General features: G+C 38.3%; 1 protein-coding gene across 2 annotated transcripts; it reads right to left on the bottom strand.

Moving 5' to 3' along the window:
- Nucleotides 1-2721: 2721 nt before the first annotated feature.
- TRIM59 (tripartite motif containing 59) lies at nt 2722-14290 on the bottom strand. Of its 2 annotated transcripts, XM_081064265.1 has the most exons (4): nt 14164-14286; nt 13141-13191; nt 11377-11445; nt 3083-6313 (listed from the first exon to the last, which is right to left on the bottom strand). In XM_081064265.1, the coding sequence occupies exon 4, from the start codon at nt 6308-6310 to the stop codon at nt 5102-5104; it is 1209 nt and encodes a 402-aa protein (XP_080920391.1). In that variant the 5' UTR covers nt 6311-6313; nt 11377-11445; nt 13141-13191; nt 14164-14286; the 3' UTR covers nt 3083-5101. The 2 variants fall into 2 exon arrangements, with proteins under 2 accessions (XP_080920392.1, XP_080920391.1); XM_081064266.1 differs by lacking the exon at nt 13141-13191 and having other exon boundaries at nt 2722-6313; nt 14164-14290.
- Between the last annotated feature and the right edge of the window lie 8820 nt (nt 14291-23110).

Raw genomic sequence — 23110 nt, 5'->3', positions numbered from 1 at the left:
CAAGACAAAAGACACAAAATCGGAAATGGAAGAGAAGTGACAATCGACATTACAGAAACACACAAAAAAAATTTAAGAAAATACTATGAGCAACCACATGCCAACAAATTAGACAATCTGGAAGAAATGAATAAATTCCTAGAAGCATACAATCTTCCCAGGCTGAATCAAGAAGAAACAAAATCTAACCAGACCAATTACTACCAATGAAATTGAATCAGCAATCAACAATCTCCCAACAAACAAATGTCCTGGACCAGATTGCTTCACAGGTGAATTATGCCAAACATTCAAAAAAGAATTTACACCTATTCTCCTCAAACTATTCCAAAACCTCCAGGAAGAGGGAAAGCTCTCAAGCTCATTTTATGAGGCCACCATAACCCTGATTCCAAAAAACTGACCAAGACATTACCAAAAAAATGAAAACTATAGGCTGATATCCCTAATGAACTTGGATGCAAAAATCCTCAACAAAATATCAGCAAACCAAATTCAGCAATACATTAAAAAGGTCATACAACCACGATCAAGTGGGATTCATTCCTGGTATGCAAGGGTGGTTCAATATCAGCAAATCAATTAACATGATACACCACATCACCACATAAACACATAAAATGAAAAATAAAAATATGATCGTATCAACAGATGCAGAAAAAGCATTTTTCCAGCATCCATTTATGATAAAAACTCTCAAAGTGGGATATAGAGGGAACATATGTCAACGTAATAAAGGTCATACATGACAAACCTACAGCTAATATCATAGTCAATGGGGAAAAGCTAAAAGCATTCTCCTTAAGATCAGGAGGAACAAGGCAAGGATGTTCAGTTTCACCACTTATATTCAACATAGTACAGGAAGTTCTAGCCACAGCAATCAGACAAAAAAATAAAAAAGTCTTCCAAATTGCAAAGAAGGAAGTAAAATTGTCATTCTTTGCAGGTGACATGATACTAGATGTAGAGAGCCCCAAAGACTCCATCAAAAACTATTAGAATAAATAAATTTAGTAAAGCAGGATACAAAATTAAAATCTACAAATTGGTTGCATTTTTATACACCAGTAACAAACTATCAGAAAGAGAAATTAAGAAAACCATCCCATTTACAATTGCATTAAAAATAATAATAATAATAATAATAATAATAATAATAATAATAATATACTTAGGAATAAATTTAACCAAGTAAAAGACATGTAACTGTACTCAAAAAATTGTAAGACGTTAAAAAGAAAAATTAAAGATACAAATAAATGGAAACATACTATGCTCATGGATAGAAAGACTTAACATAGTTAAAATGTCCATACTACTCAAAGCAATGTATATTCAATGCAATTCCTATCAAAATACCAACGGCATTTTTCACAGAACTAAAACAAATCTAAAATTTACATGGAACCATAGAAGACCCCAATTAGCCACAGCAATACTGAGAAATAAGAACAAAGTAGGAGGTATCACACTACCTGATATCAAATTATACTACAAGGCCATAGTCATCACCATGGTATTGTCATAGAAACAGACAGATAGGTCAATGGAACCAAACAGAGAGTCCAGAAATAAATCTATGCCTATGTGGTCATTTAATCTATGACAAAGGAAGCATGAATTTACTTTGGGGTAAAGACAGTCTATTTAATAAATGGTGCTGGGAAAACTGGACAGATACATGCAAAAAAATGAAACTGGACCACCTTATACCATATAGAAGAATAAACTCAAAATAGATTAAAGAATTAAATATAAGACCTGAAACCATAAAACTCCTAGAAGAAAATATAGGAAGTAAACTCACAGACATTACCCTTAGTAATATTTTTACTGATATATCTTCTCAGACAAGGGGAAAAAAAGAAAAAATAAACAAATAGGACTACATAAAACTAAAAAGTTTCTTCACAGCAAAGGAAACCATCAATAAAACAAAAAGACATCCTACTGAATAGGAGAAGATATTTGCCAATAGTACATCTCATAAGGGGTTAATATACAAAATTTATTTAAAAACTCATACAACTCAACACCAAAAAAAACATTAAAAAACCATTAAAAAAATGGGCAGAGGACCTGAATAGACATTTCTCCAAAGAGGACATACAGATGGCCAATAGACATTTGAAAAGATGCTCCACATCACTAATCATCAGAAAAATGCAAATAAAAACCACAATGAGACACAAACTCACACCTGTCAGAATGGTGATCATCAATAAATCAACAAACAACAAGCGCTGGCGAGGATGTGGAGAAAAGGAAACTGTCGAGCACTGTTGGTGGGATTGCAAATTGGTGCAGCCTCTATGGAAAACAGTATGGAGGTTTCTCAAAAAATTAAAAATAGAACTACCATATGATCCAGCAATTCCACTCCTGGGTATTTATCCAAAGAAATCCAAAAAATTAATTCAAATATATATGCGCACCCCTTGTTTACTGCAGCACTATTTACAATAGCCAAGATATGGAAACAACCAAAATGCCCATCAATAGATGACTGGATAAAGAATTTGTGGGACATTTATACAGTGGAGTATTACTCTGCCACAAAAAAGAATGAAGTCTTACCATTTGCAACAACATGGATGGACCTTGAGAATATTATGCCACGTGAAATAAATCAGACTGAGAAAGACAAATACCATGATTTCACTTATATGTGGATTCTAAACTAGAATAAATGAACAAACAAAATAGAAATCGACTCATACAGAGAAAAAAACTCATGTTTGCTAGATGGAAGGGGAGTTGGGGGATCAGACAAGAGGTAAAGGGATTAGAAAGTACAAATTGATAATCAAAAAACGGTCACGGGGATGTGAAATACAGTATGGGGAACATAATCCTTAATGTTGTAAAGATTATGTAGGGTGTCAGATGGGTAATGATCAAGGGGATCACTTCACAGATTATATAAATGCCTAAGCACTGCATTGTACACCTGAAATATTAAATAATACTGAATGTCAACTATTTTATATATGTAAATATATATCACCATTCATGGAATGTAAATTGCAAAGCTACCACTCCTGAGTTTGAGCACCTTATTAAGCCATGCAATGTAAATAAAATATCAAAATAAGTTTATTAAAATATACTTGTTATACATAAAACTAGAAGTATTTCAAGATTATATACTTTAAATTTTACAATCTCATCCTCCTGCTAAAAATACAAAAGAAAACGGCATGTTTAAGAATCAGTTATTCGTATACAGGCGTACCTTGGAGATATTGTGGGTGTGGTTCCAGACCATCACAATAAAGCTAGTCACACAAAGTTTTTGGTTTCCTAGTGTATATAAAGGTATGTTTATGTTACACATATTGCAGTCTATTAACTGTGCAATAGCACTATATCTTTAAAAAACAATGTACATACCTAATTTTAAAACGTTTATTGCTAAAAAATGTTGACCATCATCTGAGTCTTCAGGAAGTTGTAATCTTTGGCACAGATAGACTTGCTTCACGCAGGGTTGCCACGAACCTTCAATTTGTTTTTTTTGTTTTTAAAAAGTAATATTCTGCAAAGTGCAATAAACCTGGGTATGTCTGTACTTGACTATATTCGTGCATACTACGTAAGTCATCAAGAAATAAAGTTTTGTCTACTAAAAACTGGCAAATTTACAAAAGTCATATCAAACCGAAAATGTTGATAGGTTTATGCTTCACTTTTTAGCTATAATGCTTAGATTTAGATTAGAAGCCCCAATTTAATAAAAATCTTGGCTTACTTAATCCTTTAAAGGTAGCATGACACCATGAACTCTGAATCTGAGGGGTCTCCCATATACTAGCTATGTGGCCTCGGACTAATGACTTTTGTGTCTGTTTTTTCATCTACAAAGTGGGGGTTCATACCTACTTCAGAAATTGAGATTAAGTGCTTGACACATAATAGCTAACATAAATTTATTAATAATAAGAACATTTCAGTGCTTATTAATATTTACATGTATTTAATAGTACATGATGTTTTTGTGTTGTGACTAATACTTTTAAATAATTAACTCATTGCATTTCAGTCTAAGGTTAATATTTATTTCTATTTCTATTTCACTTGCTAAATATCTATCTCCCTCACCTCCATCACACCCTTCAAAAAATCTTTGCCCACACAATAGTTAACTGTGCTAAGTATGTTCTGATTCTCGTCATAAACGGACCTAATGCAGCCAGTCCTCTTAGTACTAAGTCTCCCTTTTAAGCAAAATTCAATAAGATTAGCACGTTGGTACTTTGGCAATAGCATAAGGGAATGTTTGGCTGAAAATTTAAGACAAACACAATTAATGTGATGCTATCCAAGTTTGATGTGGATGGAATATATATTTTGTTCTAGCAACATGTTTTAGAGTTTTTATCAAAGAACTGATTTATCTGACTGACAACTAAAAACTACACGAAAGTTAAATCCTAAAATTACACAAACCACAGAATATAAGTATTAGAAAATGTCACTGTTCCCTAACAACACTTAAGATAAAGCGATAGCTTTATTAGGAATGTATGTTGGTAAAACATTTTAGGACTCTTAAATCTGAAACCCATTAATGTCTGGATCAAGTATGTTTGATCAAAAACATCTTTAAGCAACCCTTTATCATTAAATTTAGACTTTGCTGCTTGATTTTAAAACCTCAACATCCTTAGTTGCCCATTCAAAATATCCGAGCCACATCAAAAACAAAGGCATGGGCACTTTCAGGATTCTGGCAACCCTACAGTATATTAACGCTAAAAAACATATTGGTACAAAAATGTTTAAATGTCATAACAATATGAAGTCAACCTCTCAAGCCAATAAAAATGGGATAATGTGTTAATACTCAAATCAATTAATTACTAGATTTTATTCTAGTTTTCAGGCTGAAAACTAGACACATTTTGTCTCACTTCTAACAGATACATTTCTATCCAACAGAAGTATGACAGGTTTAAAATATTTCTACATATTTGCTGCAATTCTAACAGTTTAGTTTGCTATTTTATTTATCCATGCTACCCCTATTTCTCCATTCAGCAATGGTTCTTAGTCTCTATACAGAATAAGCCTATTTAAATGATTTAGATTTGAATTTTCAACGAGAAACTATTTTCCACATGAATTCCTTTAGTAAATGCAAAGTGTGACATAGTATATTCTTTAAGTCATGCAGATTGTTAGATAAACTTTGGTAAACAGATAGAGAGACTTCAGAGAAACACACTGAAGTGATTTCATTTACAAAGGTTATTATGTTTTGGTTAAAAAAGAGGATCAACATCAGTATCACAGAAATTAGTGAAACTGTAGCAATGTTTAGAATCCTAAAAAGTTCAATGTCCTTTTCATCTTCAGGCCAGGAACATGGTATCCTTTTTGAAGAAATTTTCATTTCAGGAATGAGAAGTTTCTTAATTTGTCCAATTTGTGTTCTGTTCCAATCTTCTTTCAATACTTGGCTTACTCGAGGACAGATTTCAACAGGTTGGACCTCAGGGAGTCGTATTTGTCTCAAGATCTGCACATGCTGGCGGACATCATCGAGTTTTTCAAGAAATTTAAGTGGAGACTCTTCTTGTAAAGATGTTGTCAATGTCATTAATTCAAACTGCTGCTCTCTCATTTCTTTCATTCTTTCAATTTGTGGAGTATATTCTTGATTAATCAGATTGCCCACATCACAGAGAGCAGTTAGGAAAACTTTTTTCTTCTGTTCTAATGTATCACTAAGCTCCTTAAAATACTGGAGAACAACTTCCTTATCACTTTGGACCATTTTCTCCAAATGAGATTTTTGTTCTTCTAGCTTTTCAGTAAGATGAGTAAGATCTGTCCAGTGTGTGTCAGTTAACTGTTCAAGCAATTTCTGCGGCGTGTCCTTTTCTTTCAGATAGGCACTTTGAAGGTCATCTATAGGATGACCATGATGTTGACCTATGGTAAGGCAATGACCACAAACTAATTTTTTATCTAGTAGACAGTAAACATTTAATGGTTGCCTATAATGTTCAGGGCAAGTGACGATATCCGGATGGTCTTCTTGCTGGTACTTTTCAATAATAGCCCTTAATGCAAAGTTAACAGGTAAAGATTCAATACCAGATGGAGCAATTTCAATAATACTTCTGCAATTGGGGCACTTGAGTGGAATTCGTAAAGGTCTCCATATATAAAAGTTACCAGATGCTTGAAGAACGTTTTCCAAGCAGTTTCTGCAAAATGTATGAGAGCATGGCAATACACGAGGGTCTTCAAATATACTGTAACAAATGGGACATGTTAACTCGTCCTCAAAATTGTGCATTTCCTAGAAAAAGAAAAAAGTATTATAAATCTACATACAGCAAAGACACCTGCATATATGTAAAGTTTTACCTGTTAACCTCCAAACTGTTAACATATACTGTGCTTGTCATTTAAAAGAAGATAACTGAGGTATTTACTAAGACTTTTTAAATGTAGCTTCTTAGTAATTTAATTCTGGATACTGCCAAAAAAATGTATACACATTTTAAGAAAGGAAAGCACTATTAAAATTTTAATACTTGGGGCCGGTCTGGTGGCTCAGGCGGTTGGAGCTCCGTGCTCCTAACTCCGAAGGCTGCCAGTTCGATTCCCACATGGGCCAGTGGGCTCTCAACCACAAGGTTGCCAGTTCGATTCCTTGAGTCCCGCAAGGGATGGCGGGCTCTGCCCCTGCAACTATGATTGAACAAGGCACATTGAGCTGAGCTGCAGCTGAGCTCCCGAGTGGCTCAGTTGGTTGGAGCGCGTCCTCTCAACCACAAGATTGCTGGTTTCGACTCCTGCAAGGGATGGTGGCCTGCGCTCCCTGCAACTAGAAAACGGCAACTAGAAAACGGCAACTGAACCTGGAGCTGAGTTGTGCCCTCCACAACTAAGACTGAAAGGACAACAACTTGACTTGGAAAAAAGTCCTGGAAGTACACACTGTTCCCCAATAAAGTCCTGTTCCCCTTCCCCAATAAAATCTTTTTAAAAAATTTAAAAAAATGTAATACTCAGGCGGCCCAGTGGCCCAGGTGGGTGGAGCGCCGTGCTCTTAACACCTAAGGCCACCGGTTCAATTCCCACATGGGCCAGCAAGCTGCGCCCTCTACAGCTAAGATTGTGAATAACTGCTCTCCCTGGAGCTGGGCTGCTGCGAACAGCTGGAGGTTAGTGTGGGCTGCTGTGTGCTGCTGTGTGCTGACATGTGCTACCGTGGGCAGCCGACGAGAGCTGCCATGAGATGCTGTGAGCGCCGACCAATGACCAGCGACTGCCTCAGCTGGGGGGAGCAAAAGGCTCATAATACCAGCATGGGCCAGTGGGCCAGGGAGCTGCGCCCTACAACTAGACTGAGAAAACAATGGTTTAAGAAACAGGAGAGTGGTAGGGGCGGGGGGGAGGGGTGCGGAAGCAAAAAAAATAATTTGTAATACTCAATATACACCAATAACAAAAGATGAATACAAGTCATGTGTATACATTTTTTTGGCATCCCCAGTATAATAATGAATAACTGATTATCTTTAAGATCTTACTACTTTGGGACAAAAATCATGCTAAACAAAACAATTCTAATTAATTTGTAATAAAATGCTTCAAAGGAAAGTTATTTACATTTGTTTCTATATAATGAAGACTAAAATTCAGCGTTCTATTGAAGTTTACTTAATTATAACTATTCTGTGCAACTTTTTACGTTCTAAAATGCTAAAATAAATTGGGCTTAGCAAAATTATATTCTTTAATTCAAAAGAATTCATGCTCCCAGTTGGCTTAACCATACAACGTTAAGTTCGAGAACTCATCCTAGAAAAAGAGCTACATACCTCATTGCTGAATATCACTACGGTCACCTCCGAAGTACTCCCCTTGGGAAGCTATGCACCAACGCCAGCGCCTAGTCCACCCTTCAAAGCAACTTTGAAACTTTTTCTGGAATGGCCATAAGAACTGTTGTCGCATTACCCTTGATGTCCTGAATGTTATCAAAATGTCTTCCTTTCAATATTTCCTTTATCTTCAGATAAACAAAGAAGTCTTGGGTACCAGATCAGGTGAGTAGGGAGGGTGTTCCAATACAGTTATTTGTTTACTGGCTAAAAACTCCCTCACAGACAGTGCCCTGTGAGCTGGTGCATTGTCATGATGCAAGAGCCATCAATTGTTGGCAAAAAGTTCAGGTCATTTTCATCTAACTTTTTCATGCAGCCTTTTCAGCACTTCCAAATAGTAAACTTAGTTAACTGTTTGTCCAAATTCATAATGAACAATGCCTCTGATATCAAAAAAGGTTAGCAACATCGTTGCAACAAGTTCGAGTACTTAACTGTCAGTTTCCAAAGCAAGTTAGTCAATTTTTTCAGCAACTGTAACTATACATTTCTCAGCTTACTGCACTGGACTACCAGTGTTTGAAGACCACGATCAGCATAGTGTAATATTCTAAAGTAATCATTTTAATTTGAAAATTTAGAAGGAAAAAACATTTTTGAATTGGTCCTGGCAATAAAAGTCAGTTTGAAAGATGAAGTGTTGATCATGACAACTGAATTATGGACCACGAAAGCATGAGCAGCAAAGAACACCTTTAGTCATCTTTCTTTAATGAAAGAAGCCCAGCAATAGTTCCGAGACCCTCCCTGACAGAACTAACTTGACCTCTTGGCAAGCTATTACTGACATTTCCAAAAACAGACACCTGACTGTTTTGCACCCTACCACCTTTTATAATCTCCTTTGCACCTAATCAATGCAAGCCACAGTCCTCAGGAGTTTCTTAGCCCTGATGGAAAAAAATGAAGTTACACCACTGTTTAAAGAACCATGAAAAGCAAAACAAAAAAAAACCCAAGTGCCATTCATGTAAAACATTAGCTTACAAAAGTCTTCCTCTATAAAAAGATTAAAAATTTGAGAAAACAACATATACAAATAACTAATTGTACTTTTAATAAACATAAAAACCTCTTTAAACTTTTTTAGTTCTATGCTCCTTATCTTCACCATTTTTGAAAACAAAATCTTATTCATACTTCAAATCTCAATTTGGGCCCTTCCTCCTCCCCAGGTTGGGTGCCGTTATTCTCAGCACTTAACTAGTACTTAAAAAAATTTTGTAATATTTTTCTATACATTAGAATGTGAGCCTACAACCAGGGCAGGAATTGTGTCTCAGCACAAAACAGGACACATAGCCGGCATTCACTCACAATTAATTGGTAAACGCTGCCTCTTAAGAGACCATGTTAATAAAATGTCAGATCTTAGTTTTTTGGTTCATTTAAAATAGCAAAACCTCTCCTTTCTAGGAAAAAGCTATATAACAGGAGAGTCCATAGGAAAATATACTCCAAACTGACCAATATTCAGAACCCTAATAAGCCAGGAAGTGTCACATACAGACTAAGCTTCGACGAACATTCCAGGAAACTAACGTAATTGGGCAAGAGTACAGAAGATGACTGTCACTGCATATAAATTCAAGTGAATGCATGCTGGGAAGACTTTATGACTTTACCTACACCTACAGAGAGCTGAAATCATGCCAAAACCACCCAAGAAAAAACAAACATGTTTCTCAGAGTATTTCAGTGATGTCAGAATTCACAATGAAGGAATAAACTGAATAGCACTTAGCAACGAGTAAAATTTGAGCAGTGGATACTTGTCAAAGCTAAACATTTTCCCTGAGAACCCTAATTAAGGGACCCCAAAAGCTCAACTTTCTTTAGAATGAGGACATTCACAACAATACTGTAAAGAAATTATCTCCTGAGCTCATATAAAGATTGAAGCAAATATGGTCTTAAAAGTTCCACAGTATGTGAAATTTTTCACAAAATTCAATCAGAAATTTGTGGATAACTTGAAAAATACAGAAATCAAATTCTACTCTTGGACTACCCTCTTCTTGCTGGTTTATTAAAAACTAATTTAGGTAACAAATTCATAGGAAGTCAGATACTGGTTAATAGAAGCAAGCCTGGTTGAAAATAATTATAAGATCAGGAACTTTCTGGTTGCTGCCTGAGAAACAGAAGCTACAGATGGTTATCAAGCTTAGAGGCTAGTTCCAGAAACTAGTATTAAATTTTATGTACCAGAAACTTTCCATTACCATCCTACACTCTTGAAAGGGAGAAAAGGAACAAAAAACTTTAGCTATGTATATTTTCTAGGGTGACTATCTTAGATTTAGCTATGCTGTGTGTATATAAGAACACTGGACACTAGAAGATATATAGCAATGCCTTCAAAATTCTCAGGAAAAAAATGGCTTCCAACCTAAAATTCTACTCAGAAAAATAAATTTGACATGAGCGTTCTAAAAACGAACACACCACTACCACTACCACCACTTTTCAGCACTTCCAAATAGTGAACCTGGTTAACTGTTTGTCCAGTTGGTATAAATTCATAATGAATAATCCCTCTGATATTGAAAAAGGTTAGCAACATCGTTTTGACTCTTGATTTGGACAGAATTTTTGGTCATGGAGAACTGGCTGACTTCCATTGTGCACTTTGACGTTTTGTTTCAGGGTCGTATTGGTACACCCATGTTTCATCACCAGTGATAACACAGCCCAAAACATCATCTTGCCTCTCCAAAAGGTCTTGGCAAACTTCAAATCTCCTTTGCTTTTGTTCATCGGTGAGCTCCTTTGGGACCATTTTTGCACACACCCCTCTCACACCAAGATTTTCAGTTAAGATTTTCCTAACTGTTTCTTTGTCGATGCTTACTTGGTCTGCTATGCTTTTCACAGTCAGCTGACAATTTTGACGCACAATTCGACGAATTTTTGCAATGTTTTTGTCAGTTCTGCTCGTTGCTGGCTGCCCGGACCTCTCTCTTCATCAGTGACACACTCTCTCCCCTCAGAAAAACATTGAATCCATTTGTACACTGCTGTTTTCTTCATGGCATTAACCCCATACACTTGGACTAACATTTCCCTGATTTCACTTCCACTCTTGCTAAGTTTAACAAGAAATTTAACGTTTGTTTGTTGCTCTAATTCAGGGGTATCCGAACTTTTTTCAACAGTTTTCACAAAGGGCCATATGCGGTAAAATACACAAACAGCCGGGCCACTCACTCGAGGTGAAATGCGTATTGCCTCACCTAGTTCATTTAACTAAACTAAATATATTTTTGGAATTTGCTGTGGGCCAATTAACAATGGATCGCGGGCCGCAGTTTGGACATCCCTGTCTAATTGAAGCTCAGACATTCTCGCGATGGCACACATAAACACGCAACAACAATAATGTAAGCCACTCATCAAGACACCACCACACGTCCACAGGAACACAGCTGTGAGACACTGATATACCAAGTTTATGAAACCTTACCGAGCTGTTTGTACAGTGCTGCCAATGTAAGTGCACGGTGGCAAGTTCGCGAACTTAATTGTCAACTATCTAAATCAACAGGGGAAAGAAAGGAACAATAAATGTACAGAGTTAGCATTGACAAAAGGAAATAAACCAATAGAGAAAAAGTCAAAATTATAGAGAATGTCTTACATAACTCTATGCTACTAGATCTGAAAATCCGTAAGAAATGAATTATTATCTATATCAGTTCAAATCCCAAAGATGATGTGAGAAGATAAAGCAAACCATGAGAGAAATTTCTGGGTTGGAAAAGAGCTGCTCGGGAAAAAAAGGGGGGTGGGGTGGGGGAATCTTCCCTGGTTGAGGTCTTTCAAATGGTCAAGAAACAATTTCTTGTTCAACTGTTCCAGAATATAAAGATATAAAGTTTGCAAGTTGTTTTGAAGATAATATAACATGATTCCACAACCTAACAAAGACAACACAAAGCAAAAATACTTTCAAAAGTGGATACTAATGTAAAATCCTGAACACAATATTAGCAAAAATAAATCCAGAGTACATTTAAAAAATACGATACAACGACCAAATAAGGTTCTTTTCAGAAATGTAAACTTAATTCAGTAACAGAAAATTATTCAATTAGGTAAACGGAGAAAAACTATAAGTCACACCAGACGTGAAAAATGCACATAACACAAAAATCAATGAGGCGTCCACAATGGCAGAAAGTGAAATAGTGGTTGCCAGGATCTAGAGGGAGGAGAGAATGGACAGTTATTGTTTAGTGGGGACACAGCTTCAGCTTGGGAAGATGAAAAAGTTCTGGAGATAGATGGTGGCGATAGTTGCACAACTCTACAATTTTTTAAGTTTCTCGCCATTATCCAGCCTCTTCTTTGCCAAATTAATTTTAGAATCAACTTGTATTATTTTATAATTTTAAAAAGCCAAAGAATAAAAGGAACCCATTTAAAATGTTATTTTCCTCCAGTGAGTACTAACAGCCCAAATTAAAAATGATAACTTATTTCAACATATCCTGCTTCTCTTTTTACTTCTGAATTTCTAAACTTTTTACGCAGTCTCTCTCCAGAGGGCTGGCTGATTTCCTATGGAGTTTCCACAATGTCTAACCAGCCTATTATGGATGGTCAGCACTGATAACATGATGGAGAATTAAGCAGTACCAAAAATATCATTACCTATTCTACTGTGTAAATCATTTTTTAAGTTTTAATGCACTAATGTGTTATTGCCTTTCATCTCCAAACATGAATGGTTATAAAACATTCATTACATTTTACAACCTCTGAATAGAAATTATATTTACCACATTACAGAGTTAGATGACTTGCGCTAAGGACTTACACGAAAAGTCAGCTACGAGTCTGGGAAAATTCAAGAGGTGCCACCACCCAGATTGGGGCTCACATCTTTGTGGCCATAACTGATAAAAAGCACATTTCATGCAATTCAAGACTTACTTTAGAAATACTACCACCGTGCATTCTATATACATAGGGCAAGATTGTAAACCTACTTTTGTATATGTAAGTGTACAAAAACAATGAAGGATAGCCATAAGTCTTTCAAATTAAAAAAAAAAAAATTCTATGGTCAGATTTGATTTTAACTCTGCCCATTTGTACTACTTTCCCGCATTTTGACATCAACCTGTTTGTCCAAATTAAAAAAGAAACTATTAACGCAATTTAACCAGAGAGTAAAAGTTTACTGAAAATTTCTTTCTTATTCACTTGATCCTCCAGAGCTTACCTACTTTGTTGTTTATCTTCTCCAACTTTTTCAGATTCTTTTATTCTTACTCTAAAATTAAAATAATTTTATCTTAATGTTTTAGAAAGTACCCCCTCAAAAAATATATTAAATAGGACATCACAGGAATGGTTATTTCACTCTTTGATGTTTACGTTCCCTATGCCTCATTGTGTTTTTATTAATAGAAAAGTAGTGACACATATCAACAGTTACTGGAGCATTAGGAGATGTGTCATTTGTACCTTGAAAGTCCCAACAGTTTTATGACCAAATTGTCTCTTTTATACTGTCAAGTATCTTTTGAGCTCTCAAAAATATTAGCCAACAATGGTGATGACAGAGCAAACATTCATGGTAATTTTAGATTGTTTCAAGTTAACTGGAAGAAGCATCCATGCACTTAAAAGATTTTGCCAGCTTAAAACTACAAATATTGATTTACGTTTTTCCCAGCAAAATGTCTGTTCCTCTTTCAATTCTGCCATTTAAATGTTATGAGACCCTGGGTCAGTTTTACCCAATGCATGTCACAACGGGTGTCTCACATCTGTAAAATGGGCACAATTACACCAACCCCCCCCCCCCCGCTCCCCCTGTTAAGTCCTCAAAGAACCTCTCACAGAGAAAGGGCTCAAAACAGCACTATGCTTCCCCTTCCCTTTCTCTAAGGTTTATGAAACTTCTGCCGGGCCTCCCGCGTGGGCCTCCCCCGCTCGGTGCCCTCCGCCCTAAAACCCCGCCACGCAGACCGGCTCAGCGGAGTCGCACTCCTCTCACCCTCACCACCACAGGTGGGTCTTCTCCCTCCCAGAAATGTAATTCCACGCTGGAGGGAAGCAAACGAGGTTCCCCGAACTCCCCATCCGGACAAGAGGGAAGAGACGCAGGACCCAAGCGCACTCTCTCCATCATCAAGCCCCTCCACTCGCCTTCAAACACATTCCATACACCAGCCGCTGCTACAAGAAGGCGGATCCAGGGCCGACTTCCCGGACCGGAAGAGAAGACCCTTAGACTCACCACGCGGAGGGAGAGAACCAGGCAACTTCCCACGTCGCAACAGAGACCGCGGACCTCCCAGCGGACGCCGAAAGCAGCTTGCTTTCCCCGCCCTCCTCCTCCCGGAGGAACTTCAGGTGCTTCGACGGGGCGGGGCTTCGCAGAGCCTCAGGACGCAGGCGCAGTCTCCCGGCAACATTCAACTAGGTCGCCTTGGCCAATGGGAAAGAGCGCGGGGCTGCGGTTCGAAAGTAAACAGCCTACGGCGCCTGCCGATCCCGGAGGGGGCGAGATCGCCGCGTCTTGGCTCGCGGCGCCCGACCAGCTGCCTGCGCCTGCGCCTGCGCACTGGGCGCGGGCTGCTTCTCGAAAGCTCCGAGGCGCGTCAGTGTGTCGGCCGGTGGTGGTAGCTGCGGCCCCGGGTGGGGGTCCTACCGCAGGAAGCGGAATGGCGCCAATGGCCAGACCGAGCGGCGGCCAACGAGTCCTACAAGAAAGACTCATAGGACTGATTTTCACAGAGAACCATGGGCTCCAAAGCGCGGCGTCTTCCATGGTTACCTCGCAGGCTCCCTGCTCAGAAGTCTCCACCCGCGTTAAGGGCACACGCGTTCCGCTGGACGAGGCCCGGCCCGGGCTCCGTCCCTCTTGCTTCCAGAATCGGAGACCTGGCCGCCCCAGCGTGCGGGGCCGAGCGCGGACGAGGGGACTTGTGACTATAAAGCCTTCTCGGTGAGACGTAGCCCTGTGAGAGCTGGTGGGGCCTTCGGACGCATCAGGACAAGCTCCCGCTTTTCTCCTCCTTGCCACCACTGCGCACCCTGCCGCCTTGTCCACTTTATGAAATCACTGCCTAGAGATGATGCTTGTTAGACAGAATTCCTGAGTTCCGACTCCATTTCTCCACCAACTTCCTATTTCACCTTCTTAACCCCTTACAATCAGAAAACATAAACTTCAGTGGTCCTTCTGCCTTTTTTCCTGAGAAACTTCATTCAGCTGTATCTCAAGACACACTCATCACAGCTTCCTTCTCTTCACTATGCTTAAGAATTATGAGCCTTGCCATAATGTGCTGTGGGGACAAGGCCCCAGAGAGCAGTTTCCAGGCTCTCGGCCTCACGTGGAAAGGTGCTGGCTCGGGTAGTAAATGGCCATCAACTGTGATCAGATGCCAGCAGCTGTGGCTAGTTGGCCGTCAGCTGTAACCCGTAAGCCACTGGCCACTAATATAACAGCTGTGGCTACGCTAACAGGAAAGGAATGGGGGCTAGCAAGAAGATGGTGGCTGGCAAGCACGGACTGCTGTTAGGCAGATTATGTAGATCCTGCTTCCTGTGCCTCCAGCCCAGCCGCCAGCGAGAATATATTGGTTTGACTCCCCTACTTATGGCTCCATGGGTGTTCCTGTTTGGCCTTACCGTGTCCTGCATTCTTGGGCGGGGAGTGGGAGCTGAGACCCTGCACGACAAATGGCGCAGCGAGCAGGGTCCCCCGCACGACATGTATGTTGCCAGTACATTCAGGTTTTCAGCTCTGATGCAATAAGTTAACAGGAAAATGTTAAACGCAATGTAAAACAAGTAATAACATTGAGTCCTCAGTCAATCTCAGATGTCTTCACCAATGCACATACTGGAAAGGTTGCTTTTATGATGTGTGGATTCCAGCAATATCCAGAGAAACCTACTTTATATGGTGGTAAATATGTATTTCGATTTTGTTATGCACATATGTTTTCTATTTAAACATTAGCGTCTTCCTGATAGATACCTTTTTAACTTCCTGTCGAAACAGTATATTGTGAATGTCTTTCCATAGCAATAAATGTAGTATACTTTTATATAATCATAATGGGGAAAAGCTAAAAGCATTCTCCTTAAGATCATGAATAAGACAGGATGTCCACTTACTAGTCAACATAGTACTGGAAGTCCTAGGCACAGGAATAGACAAGAAAAAGAAATAAAAGGCATCCGAATTGGAAAAGAAGTAAAACTGTCACTATTTGCAGATTACATGACACTATATATAGATAAAGAACCCCAAAGAGTCCAACAACAACAACAAAACAACAATTAGAACTAATAAATGAATTCAGTAAAGTAGCAGGATAAAAAATTAATATCCACAAATTGGATGCATTTTTATACACCAATAACAAACTCTCAGAGAAATTAAGAAAACAGTACCATTTACAACTGCATCTAAAAATAATAAAATACCTAGAAAAAAATTTAACCAAGGAAGTAAAAGAAAATTATAAAACATTAAAGAGAGAAATTAAATAAGATATAAATAAATGGAAACATATACCATGTTCAAGGATAGGAAGACTTAATATAGTTAAAATGTCCATACTACCCAAAGCAATATATAGATTCAATGCAATCTCTGTCAAAATACCAATGACATTTTTCACAGAACTAGAACAAATAATCCTAAAAGACCCCAACTAGCCACAGCAATCCTGAGAAAAAAAGAACAAAGCTGAAGGTATCATGCTACCTGATATCAAACTATACTATAAGGCTATAGTATCAAAAAAGCATTGCACACGCATAAAAACAGACGCGTAGATCAGTGTAACAAAATAGAGAGCTCAGAAATAAATCCATGCCTGTATGGTCATTTAATCTATGACAAAGGAAGCAAAAATTTACTTTGGGGTAAAGACAGTCTATTTAATAAATGATGCTGGGAAAACTGGACAGATACATGCAAAAAAATGAAACTGGACCACCTTCTTACACCATATACAAGAATAAACTCAAAATGGAATTAAGAATAAATGTAAGACCCAAAACCATAAAACTCCTGAAGAAACTATAACTCTCAGACATTACCTTTAGTAATACTTTTACTGATACATCTCCTCAGACAAGGGAAACAAAAGAAAAAAATAAACAAATGGGACTATATCAAACTAAAAAGTTTTTTCACAGCAAAGGAAACAATCAACAAAACAAAAAGATTTTTGTCAATGATACATCTGATAAAAGGTTAATATCCAAAATTTATTTTTAAAAATAAAAATAAAAAACTCACACAACTCAACACCAAAAAAAAAAAATCCATGTAAAAATTGGGCAGAGTTCCTGAATAGACATTTCTCCAAAGAGGACATACAGATGGCTAATAGACATATAAAAAAATGCTCAACATCACTAATTATCAGAGAAATGCAAAAAAACCACATTCTCATACCTGTCAAAATGGCTATCACCAATAAATCAAAAAACAACAAGTGTTGGCAAGAATGTGGAGAAAAGGAGAACCCTCATGTCCTATCGGTGGGATTGCAAATTGGTGCAGCCACTTTGGACAGCAACTTGGAGGTTCCTCAAAAAAACACAGAACTACCTTATGACCCAGCAATTCCACTTCCAGGTATTTATCTGAAGAAATCCAAAACACTAATTCAAAAAGATATGCACCCCTGTGCTTACTGCAGCACTATTTACAAAAGCCAGGATATGGGAGCAATCAAAATTCCCATCAATAGATAATTGGATTAAAATTGTGGGACATTTATACAATGGAGTATTATTCTGCCATTAAAATGAATGAAATCTTACCATTTGCAATAACATGGATGGTCCTAGAGGGTATTATGATAAGTAAAATAAGTCAGACTGAGAAAAACAAATACCATATCATCTCACTTATATATAGAATCTAAAGAACAGAATAAACAAACAAAACAAAAACAGATTCATAGATATAGTGGCCAAACTGATACTTACTAGATGGGAAGGGGTTTGGGGGACTGGGTGAGAAAGACAAAGGGATTAAGAAGTACAAATCAGTAGTTACAAAATAGTCATGGGGACATGAAGTACATACAGTATGGGGAATATAGTCAATAATATTGTAAAAACTATGTATAGTGTCAGATGGGTACTAGGCTTATTGGGGGGATCATTTCATAAATTATATATATGTCTAACCACTATGCTATACACCTGAAACTAATATAAAATAATATTGAATGTCAACTATAATTTTAAAAATAGTCATGGGATATAAAGTATAGCATAGGGAATATAGTCAACAATATTGTAATATCTATGTACAGTGTCAGATGGGTAATAGACTTATTGGGGTTATTACTTTGTGAGGTATATAAATGTCTAATCACTATGTTGTTTTGTACACCTGAAACTAATAATAATAAAAAACACAGTTTCTGTGTTCAAGTTGATTATCTAAGTGGACTAGCACAGATATAGTATAGTTAAAAGGTAGTACCACATAAACTGTAGTCTAGAGTGATTGTACAGCAAACTAGGACAAGTAGCCCAGATTTGAAGACATTGAGTCTCCAGATTGCTTGTGACTGGTGACCAGGTAGTTGGAGCTGCACATAGGTGACCTTCACCTGTTCTGAGGTCAACAAAAGGGTTTCTATAATAGATGCAAATCAGAGTGGCTGCCCACCTCACAATTGGATCTCTAGTCCTCATATTCCTACATCACCTTTTCAGGTTATGGGCTCTGTGTCCTATACTCAGAATGGTTGGCTTTGCGGCAAGCAAGACAACTCTGGGATTGGCTAATGCCTTCCCAACCCTGTCTGGCATCACAGCTGAAAAAAATCAAGAAGCATTCATCTTTCAAGTTTTGGAGACAGGGGAATAAAACTGTTCCATTGTTCAAATCCTCTGTTGAGACACTGCCCCATGCTCTTTTAAAGGAGAAGGATTAGGACTTCCCTAGTTACAAAGGTCTCATATTCGGCACACAGCATTATACAAATGTCATTCTGTATTTTCAGAACGGCAAATGCCAAATATATATGTGTGCTACAGCCTTGAAAGAGTTCATGTGGATGATAACATACTGTTTCTTTTTTCCCCTTTCATGATGCCCTTTATGTTCATAATAACCAAAATTCACCTGTTAAAAAGTTTAGGCAGATCTGGACCCAGAAACATATGGTGTGACTTGTCTTGTCTCCTATTTTTAAGATTATCCTACCAATACATGAGTAAACACCAAATCAATTTTAGAGACAGCATTCAAAACAGGAGAAGACTGCCATCTCACACATGTAATGCCTTAATTACAGTCATTAACATTTATTGAGCACTTACTATGAACCAGGCACTGTGCTATCATTCATTATCTCACTTCATCCTCACAACCACCTTATAAAAGTTACTATTTTTTAAACGTTTAAATGAAGTATAAAAAACAATGTCTCTATTTTTATTTTTATCTATAAAAGGAGGGAACTCAACTCCAGCAAGGCTAAAGAACTCCCTCAAAGCTACCCAGTGTGGTTCTCTAATTCCAAAGCAGGTGCTGTGTGCTTTCATTTTCCTCTTCACTTTCTGTAGTAGTTTCCTAGGGTTGCCATAACAAGTTGCCATAAAATTGGTGACTTGAAACAGCAGAAATTTATCTTCTCACAGTTTTAGAGGCCAAAGTCCCAAATCAAAGGTGCTAGCAGGGCTGTGCTCCCTCTGAAAACTAGAGGACTCCGTCCTTGCTTCTGTCAGCTTCGGGTGGCTCCTGGCGTTCCTTTGCTTGTGGCTGTCATTCCAGTCTCAGCCTTCACATGGCCTTCTCCTTTGTGTGTTTGTCTTCTCCTTTTCTGTCTTATATAAGGACACCTGTCATTGGATGCAGGGCCAACCTAGGGTAACCCAAGATAAGCTCATCTCAAGATTCTTAATTACTTCTGCAAACATCTTTAATCCAAATAAGGTCACACTCACAGGTTCTGGGGGCTAAGATGTGGGTATATGTTTTGGAGGACCACCTTTAACCCACTCTACCTTCCTAATAAGATCTCTGAGAGTTAGAGTTGTCACATATGAGTATACAATGTTAAGGGCTTAACAGACTCCCAGAAAACTAGGTAGAGAGTAAATCTCAGAGATCATCTCATTTTCAGCAGAATATACTTAGCCCAAAGGAGAGACGTGCCTTGCTCATTGTAACACAGCAAGTTCACAGCAGATTTAAGGCCACACTTAAACTTCCTGATGCCCTATTCAAAGGCATGTGATCCTTTCACACGATCAGTTGGGTGATTAACATGTTTTCCATCTCATATTGCTTTCCATCTGTCAAAGAATCATGATTAAAAAAAAATATCAGTACATCTCTGTGACAAATTTCTCTCAGATCTCAGTCCCAAGAAAAAAAATTTTTAGGACTAAACTAAGCTTCACATAGCTATGAAAGCTATGCATATAATTATATCTACCAGTATTTGTAGACAACTGCTAAGTTCCAAATTTTAGACTCTGATTGATTTCTTCCTCTCCAGGCCAAAGAAATTACTTTTCCTCAGATGATTTTTGTATTAGAAATTTGAGTTACAAAATACAAGATACCAAATGAACTGTGAGGCAGACCGCTGTGAGGAATTTATAGAATATAGGGGCTTTGAGAACTGGTGAGGGGAATTTTAATCTCTCACCTTTGGGGAAGGTGTGGAAGGCTTGGGGAGAGGATTTGTGAGGAGGACCACTTCTGTAAAGGCTTGCAGGAATGCTTTCAGTCCTGCTTCTCCCCACGGTGTCTGCTCCTCACTTTATGCCTAGTGAGAGGGCTCAGCTGTCTACCCTGCATTGGAGGGACTACGTGGATTGGCATTTACTAAATCCTGGGGAAACAACTGCTGCTGCATTGGGACTCGCCTGCATTCCCAGAGTTGATGGGTGCTGAGGAAGCATGAGTATCCCCAAGGATCAGAGGAGCCATTGTAGGGTTGTCTAAGGTCCCGCCCAACATGCCAGTTGGAGGGGCAAACAGACGTCAGCAGAGAAATTCTGCAAGTATCCAATCACTCCTAGAGGCAGCAGAAGGAGCAAACAAGGAGCCTGAGGGGCCCAAGATAAACTGTGAGAAATCCCAGGGATAGAATCTGAAGAACACATGGAAGAACTCCAATTTCCAAGGAAATGCAAAAGAGCCCACATGAAAAAAGAGTATATTTCACACATTACCCAGGTCTGGAGCCCTGGAGCTGGGCTCCCACAGCCTGGGTCAGGTGAGAACTTTTCCTGTTCTCCAATCTCTGCCCAACACTGGAAGGATCAGAAAGGTAGTTAGGGATGGGGGCAGATGGAGAGGAGGGAATTTAGAAAGAAGCCAACCTTGTACCTTCCCCAAAACTCAGCAACCCTCTTGAAACAGACCTTGCCTGTGGAAGAGGGAATGGCTATAGTTTCAAATGAAGTTATCAATGGAAGCTTAGATAGGGGGCTAATTTCTGAAATGAGACTGTGTTTTACAATTTTAAGAGACCTCAGGACTTTGTGTCACCAAAGAGTGAGCAGAAAGGTCAGGCCTGCTGACATTTTCATCCAGTGTCATTAGATGTTCATTTTAAAGTGACCGCCAAAAACAAAACTAAAGTTTCCATGTAGTTGATATGTTCTTGTTCACATTACCCGTTGCATTGTGTTGAAAACAAAAGTCACAATCTCCACCACCTGTCGATGAACAATTGGAGATCTATCATCCTTAAACAAAAAGCTGTTTGTTCCAGTGGCACAACGTTGGCAGAGATGGGTCCCAGCTTGTGATGGCTTCAGCAGACTGCCGCTATTCAGCACACGCTGCCATTGCCTCCCATATTGCACTGGACCTCTTCTGATTGTCTTCTCTCAGGAGCAAAACACACTTTTGCTATATATGCACTTTTCCATATAGAGTAGCTTAACCATTTCTTATTATATAAGCTTCTGACTTCCATACTCACAGGTTTAAGTTATTTTTCCTAAAACAAATGATAAAATGTTCATTCTCTAATAGCAATTCTGGCATCAACTGAAGAGACATTACATTTTTCATCCTACACCCCTTTGATAGCAACCAAAACTGAGTTGTGTATTTAAAGATAACCCACTTAGTGCATTTATAAAGATAATCTTCCCTTGTCAGTAAAAATTACATACCTGTCAAATTCCTGTTCTTAAAGTCTACTTAAGCCAGCTATAGGATTAACAAAAGTGGATAGTGCCAGATTAGTGGCCAGGTTACTGACAATAAATTGACGACATTTCCAACAGGACAAGGGTCTAGACTTAATAAAACCGGGAAGCTTTCTGCTATTTAAAACTATTCAGCTAAAGAATGTTCTGCTAAATAAGTCAAAGATGAATGACAGGATTATTTTTACAACTCTAATGATCTTAGATTATAAAGAATTACAGGGGCAGCCAGATGGCTCAGTTGGTTAGAGCACGAGCTCTGAACAACTGGGTTGCCAGTTCGATTCCTACATGAGCCAGTGAGCTGTGCCCTCCACAACTAGATTGAAGAAAACCAGCTGCCACTGAGCTTCCGGAGGGGTGCCCAGATGGCTCAGTTGGTTAGAGAGTGAGCTCTCAATAACAAGGTTACTGGTTCAATTCCCACATGCGATGGTGGGCTGTGCCCCCTGCAACTAAAGATTGAAAATGCCAACTGGGCTTGGAGCTGAGCTGCGCCCTCCACAACTGGATTGAAGGACAACTACTTGGAGCTGATGGGCCGTGGAGAAACACACTGTTCCCCAATATTCCCCAATAAAATTTAAAAAAAATGAATTACATATCATTTGCAAGTGACAAGATAGTTACCATAAAAGAAAATTACCTACTGAAACCATTTCCAGCTCTGACTGTAATATACCAGAATCAAATTTTCTCAAAGGTTATAATGTTTCAAATATTTTTTCAGCAAAAACTTTTTTCACTTCAGTTTTTAAAATGTGCATGTAAAAGTTGTAACCATAAGGTAAATTGTATGATTTAACGTCATAACAACACACAATAGATAGGTTCAGATTAGGGCTATGTCTCTCAATTGTTAACACATTGGGAGACTAAACTAGATGATTATGCTAACATTGCTCGAATCATTTCTGGAAACTTTATTCAGAAGTTATCTTTAGTCTATAAACCAGACCAAAAAACAAAATAGAAACAGTCACATTATTTCATTGGTCTGTCTCACCTTTGCTATT

This window comes from Rhinolophus hipposideros (genome assembly GCF_964194185.1).
Source record: "Rhinolophus hipposideros genome assembly, chromosome: 2".
Lineage (NCBI taxonomy): Eukaryota > Metazoa > Chordata > Mammalia > Chiroptera > Rhinolophidae > Rhinolophus > Rhinolophus hipposideros.
This window is presented reverse-complemented; position numbering and strand designations above follow the sequence as displayed.